Here is a 6,000-nt window from a genome sequence, read left to right on the forward strand (position 1 = left end):
AGATGAAATAAATACATCAAATATAAAAAAAATATCCATATAAGTCTTTCGATATTTTCATTGTGGCAATATATATCAATTATATATTGCTATAAACCAATTAATTTTATTTATGACAAGTCTTTAATATTAAACTTACTCAATTTCCAATATTTTCTAAATTTTCATACATTACTAAAACTAGTAAACCTTTAAAATCTTACCTTATCACATACCAAATCAAATTTAAACCTCTTCATCGTCATTAGAATACCAAAATCAACACCATTCAAATCAAGTATATAAATTTATTTTTCCACGCACAAGCCTTTAATTTCTTAATTATAGCTCATACTTATATCATATATATTCACTTAAGTTAGGAGAATTGTTATGTTGACCCCTTTTGAGGTTCTTAATTTTAAATATTTTTTATCTTAAATAAACTTATGAGTTGTTAATATATTTTTATATCCATAATTAATTATGAGTTGTAACATCACGCCTAATTGTGCAAGCCTTTATTAATATTTTTTTTTAGATAATAGGGTGGATGACTAACTAATTTTTTTTATAAAAAAAACACAAATCATATTTGGATTTTGGGCACCACACTAACTAGTTTTTTTTCCTAAAACTCATTTTCAATCCAAGACACTTAGATATCACCCTAATATCCTTTTTAAATCAATCATTAATCTTTAAAAGCACAAAATACTTGTCAAAAATTCAAAATCAACCCGGAAATCAATTTCTTCTAATATCATATTTGTTTTCTTACGTACTTTCAAAGTAAAAAACACTCAAGTCAAATTTTCCTTATCATATAAAATCATTTGGAAAAAAAAACCTAATATTTTGATGATTAGAATAAAAAAATAATATTTTTTTTCTCTAGACTAGATTCCAATCATTTTCTTTCTCTTTTCTCACCTACCTACTGAGAACTGAAAAATAATAAAAATAAAGTTTAGTATCGAAATTAAAATATTAAAAATTAAAAGGTTTAGTCACCTTACAGTAAAACAATACGGAAAATAAACATATATTTTACAAATAAATTTGAATGCACTATCTATATTATTATTATTTTGTATTTCAGTTTCATTTCTTTTAATTTAATTCTTACTTACAAAAAAAACTAATTACATTCTAATTTGAGCTCAATTGAAATAAAATAAAATTTGAGTAACAAATAATTTTTTTAAAAAAATCTCACCAGTGAAACGCAAGAAAGGAAACAGTAAAGATGTGTACAGTAAAACAGCACAGGCAATTTTGCCGAGGAAGCATCGGATTGGATTGTTTTTTTTTACTTTCTTGAGACTAGATGAACCAAGATCTGCTTTTATTGCATTGTCGATCTATTTTACTATAACCCCACATTCTAGTAAGTTTCTTGAGCTTTAATGCACAAGGTCCTTGGACCTATCAAAAAACTAGAAAAGTCTTGGTCTTTGGTCTTCCCAAAGGTACCAATATTCACAGAATGCTACCTGCCTCGACAAATAGTGTTAACCCCACATTCACGCTGTAAACTCTTCAATTAAGAAATTCACCAATTGAAATGCATCAAGTCATCAAATTCCTTAACTTAGAGTATTTACTTGAGCAATGAAAGCTCCCAATAAAGACTAGAAAGTTCTGAAGATACCCTAGCGTCAGTTGCTAGACTTGTATAAGAACAGACAAGATCACGTGGTCAATGCTTCTCTGGCGTGAAAAAGTTGGCCTGTGGGGCCACACTGGATGCAACATCTGGCCCCTCGACAATGGAATCGACTATTGTGAATTTAGTTAGGGTCACCATGGAAATGTTAGGTGGAAACGAGCCATATAAATCTCTGTAACCCACCCATCCGCCAATTTAGCCCCTACGGCTGTCTCAGTTCAGAAAATACAATCCCTAGTCAAATTTATCCTCCGTTCGTTGCCTTTTTATCATCTAAATCCAAGCGGGTTATATAATATTGTGAACAAACTGTGATGAATTTTTTTACCTTATAGAGAGAGGTTATTGTATTGTTTGCATCCAGTGGACAATACAGTGGATTGGAAGAACTTGATCAATCCAAGCATTAGGGATATGAGATTGAAAGTTTTTGCCAAACCAAGAAACCATTGGCACTGACAACTGTCTTCACGGATCTCAATAACACTCCATTAATTTGGAGTGCATACTTGACAAATCCTATAAAATGGACAAAAACCAACTAATCCACTTCTTTTTTTTTTTTGACATTGTCAAGACGTCAGCATTAATTGAAGTGAAAATCACTGAGAGTTTGTGGTTGGTATAATGACAGAGTAAAATATGAAAGGCACAATAGGTTAAAAGAACATGATAGACGTCAATCACTGATTCTAGATGATTTACTGCAAAATCCACTATAGATAGAATAAGTTTCTGGCATACTTAAAGTTAAAGTCTTCTCCATCATCACTATATACAGAACAAGTTTCTGGCATACTCAAAGTTAAAGTCCTCTCCATCATCACCCCCACTAAAATATTTCCCCGAAATTTTTCAATTCCCATATCTCTCTCCATGGCTAGAGTTCCCATCTTTGCTCCCAAATTCATGATCATTCTCTCACTCATCTTTTCCTTTTCCACAATTTTGGTCAATGGAGATCAAGATCACGAATTTGTGAGAAGCATGGACAGGAAGCTATTAGGGCTCAAGAAAGAAAAGCTCAGCCATTTCAAAGTATACTGGCATGACATCCTTACAGGCCCTAACCCTAGTTCCATCCAAGTTGTGCCACCATTGAACACTTCAATAACAGCTTTTGGGTTAGTGAGAATGATCGATAACCCTTTAACCTTAGGGCCTGAAATGAGCTCAAGGTTGGTAGGAAAGGCGCAAGGGTTTTATGCACAGGCATCACAACAAGATCTTGGCTTGTTAATGGCCATGAACCTTGCTTTTATTGAAGGTAAGTATAATGGTAGCACTATCACTGTTCTAGGGAGGAACGAAGTGTTCTCGACGGTGAGAGAGATGCCAGTGATCGGAGGAAGTGGACTTTTCCGGTTTGCTAGAGGTTATGTTCAGGCAAGAACACACATGGTTGATCTCAAGACAGGAGATGCTACAGTTGAGTATAATGTCTATGTTTTTCATTATTGATGATTAGATCCTTTTCTTACCTCTTTTGCTTGGTTTTTATTCGATTATATTTGCTTTAATTTACGAGGTTCTACAATCCATTTTCAATGATGTTGACCTCTTTCGATGCTTGCTTCCATGCTGGTGGTGTAATTGCCTTCGTTTCGGGCAATTTATTTAGAATTTAATATTTCTCATGAGTCCTTATGTATTTACCCTTTAATTTTCCTTGAGAATTATTAAAAATTCAAATCTCCTATTACATATTTCTTTGCTTTCTAGTGCACCATTAATCATGCAGCAGTTAAAAAGTCTTTGGTCTAGATATGATGCTGATCATGTCCTGATAAGATCCGTCAACACATGTTGATCGCTAACCATCCAGATAAAACAAGTCATAGTAGGTATACTTCAAAACTTTTTAAGTAAAGAGATTGTTCTTCTTTATTAAGAGATTTTTTGTCTTCAATGGATTTTAATAATTGCACATGATGCCTGATCTCAAATCTAACTCCAGGAGAATAATAATAAAAAAATTAATATAAATTTAAAATATTCATATTAAAATCATATAGAATTATTTTAAAAAAATCATTTTAATATTTTTCTTCACTAATATATTTTATTTAACAATTTCAAATCCAATTCAGCCACCTAAAGCAAATATATAATCATGTCTTATCTTAACTTTCAAGTTTTCATTATCACATTAATTTAGTCTTGTCTTGAAAGTATAATTATAAAATCCAGCGGCACATAATTTGATTAAAAGCTTGGATCGTAACTTGAGTATAGCATCAACTCAAGCTGGTTCAGGTCAATAAAAATAAAGATTAATGTTATTTAAAGAACTTTTTAAAAAATTAGAGCAATGTTATTTTAATTAAAAAATCAAATTAATTCTTATTTTAATCAATTAAATTTAATAAGATTAATTTTTTTAACTCATCCCAGATCTATATATCTTAAATTGACAATTAATCGTCAAATTGATTAGTGAGTTGAATAACAATTATTAAAAGAAGAGATATTCTTCTTAAGAAAAGCTAACCATTTTGTTCTTGTCGGACTTGATCATGAACGAGTGGAGTGGAAAACACCTGGAAAAAAGAATTATCGGGGGCATTTTTTTATCCTAGTCACGGGCTTCACTTAAGCTCAAGTCTCAATCACAGAAGGTATTTATAAATTACACCTTGGATTCGCTTGATTGACATTGCATTTAACATCTTGCATGAACATTATGGGCCTCAATTAGGCCTGTTAATAAGGTTCAAGCTGGATCCCATCTTGTTGGATCGAAGACTTGGCCGCCCAAATTAACTTATTTCGATCTCACTTTGAACCCTGTTGAATTGGATTCTTCAAGGTCTCCTCAGAATCAAAGATCACACAGCATGGAAAACATAATTTTATAGCTTCAAGCTCCTGCAGATCCAGCACACAGCAGCCTATAATAAATCTCATATGCAATATAAAGACCAACATAAAGTATCATGAAGTTTTAGCAGAGAATCCATCTTCAAGAAAGTTGAGTTATTAGATCATATATAATTATCATATAATAATAGAGATTGAGATGCAAATCATTGCCTAAGACCCAAGGGGGACGAAGCACTTCAAGAATATTTATGAAATATTTAGAGCAATCCATTTTCTTTTTTCTTTATGGAGATAAAGATAGAATAAAATGATACCATGGTGATGTTATCAATTGGTCATCTTGAAAGTTCTAGTTACAAATATTTGAAACTTCATTATTGACCTTTAGTGGAGTTCGGCTCAAGAGCCGCTTGGGATAACATCACCATGGATAACATCTCATGTGGGCCTTCAAAAATAATATTTGTTACATGCTTGCAAATGGGAGGACACCAAATGGGAATGTCATGTAAAATGTACATAACAAAAGATAGGAAAAGTGTTAATAAATTGATTGTAAAGTTTCTGCAATGACTTTTGCAAGCATGCTTAGGCTTCGTTTCAAAGTCTTCCCACCAAGTACAGCAGGGCTACTAGTATTATTATCCTCGAAGCTTTTATGGCATGCGTGTTATAATTCCACATCTTAGTTTACACAGTAATTACATTTGCCTTCTATTTTATCGTTTGAAATTTAAATTCAAGATAAAATAATATCTTAAAAAAGAAAAAAAATTATTTTGCTAACTTTGTAAATCCAAAATATGAATAAATTATTTAAGATTTGATAAAAAAAAATAGATTTCATTTGATAATCTGATTAATAGGCAGTTTAGAAAATGCGTTGAGATCATAAAATTATTATTATTGGTTTAATTATTTTAAAATTATTTTGATGTATAGATATCAAAATTATTAAAAAAATATTAAAAATATTAAAATAGTTTTTTTATTAAAAATATTTTTACAAAAAACCTTCATCATGTTACTAAACAAACATGTATATAGTTTTGTGGCAATAAATCTAATTCAAAATACTTTTTATTTTCTTCAAATTAATTTGTTCATAAAGTCAACTAAAGTTTTTTTTTTTTACCAGTAATCTATGCACATTTATTATGATGGATAATAGCTAGAAAGTCTGTCCGGAAGGCATGTCTTTGGGCTTCCTTGCGGTGTCCACCCTCAGTTTGCCCGGGCCTTTTTGCTTTTCTAACGTAGTCTCGACGGCTTCACACCGAATTTCCGATAACAAATTATGCATGCTCAAGCAGGGTCAGGCAGCAGAACCATTGTTGCCTGGCGGGAACTTCCATGCAGGTCCTACTTACTTATTGTATTTGGCTGAGGAAGCATATCAGAGAGGTTGGAGCTCTCATTTTCTTGGGACTAGATGAACCAAGACCTGCTTTTATTATGTCGGCAATATCGATCGATCTACTTTGCCCCACATTCTAGTAAGTTTCTTGAGCTTTAATGCACAATGT

General features: G+C 31.8%; 1 protein-coding gene across 1 annotated transcript; it reads left to right on the forward strand.

The window, feature by feature from the left end:
• The first annotated feature begins 2,452 nt into the window (after positions 1–2,452).
• On the forward strand, positions 2,453–3,331 carry LOC105126130 (dirigent protein 22-like). Its single transcript, XM_011026884.1, has one exon. The coding sequence runs from the start codon at positions 2,528–2,530 to the stop codon at positions 3,110–3,112; it is 585 nt and encodes a 194-aa protein (XP_011025186.1). The 5' UTR covers positions 2,453–2,527; the 3' UTR covers positions 3,113–3,331.
• Positions 3,332–6,000: the final 2,669 nt, after the last annotated feature.

The sequence above is a fragment of the Populus euphratica genome, unplaced genomic scaffold (assembly GCF_000495115.2).
Source record: "Populus euphratica unplaced genomic scaffold, PopEup_1.0 scaffold75.1, whole genome shotgun sequence".
NCBI lineage: Eukaryota > Viridiplantae > Streptophyta > Magnoliopsida > Malpighiales > Salicaceae > Populus > Populus euphratica.

What these genes read in the sequence shown, in the direction of transcription:
- LOC105126130 (XM_011026884.1), top strand. Translation starts at nt 2,528, where the DNA reads ATGGCTAGAGTTCCCATCTTTGCTCCCAAATTCATGATCATTCTCTCA.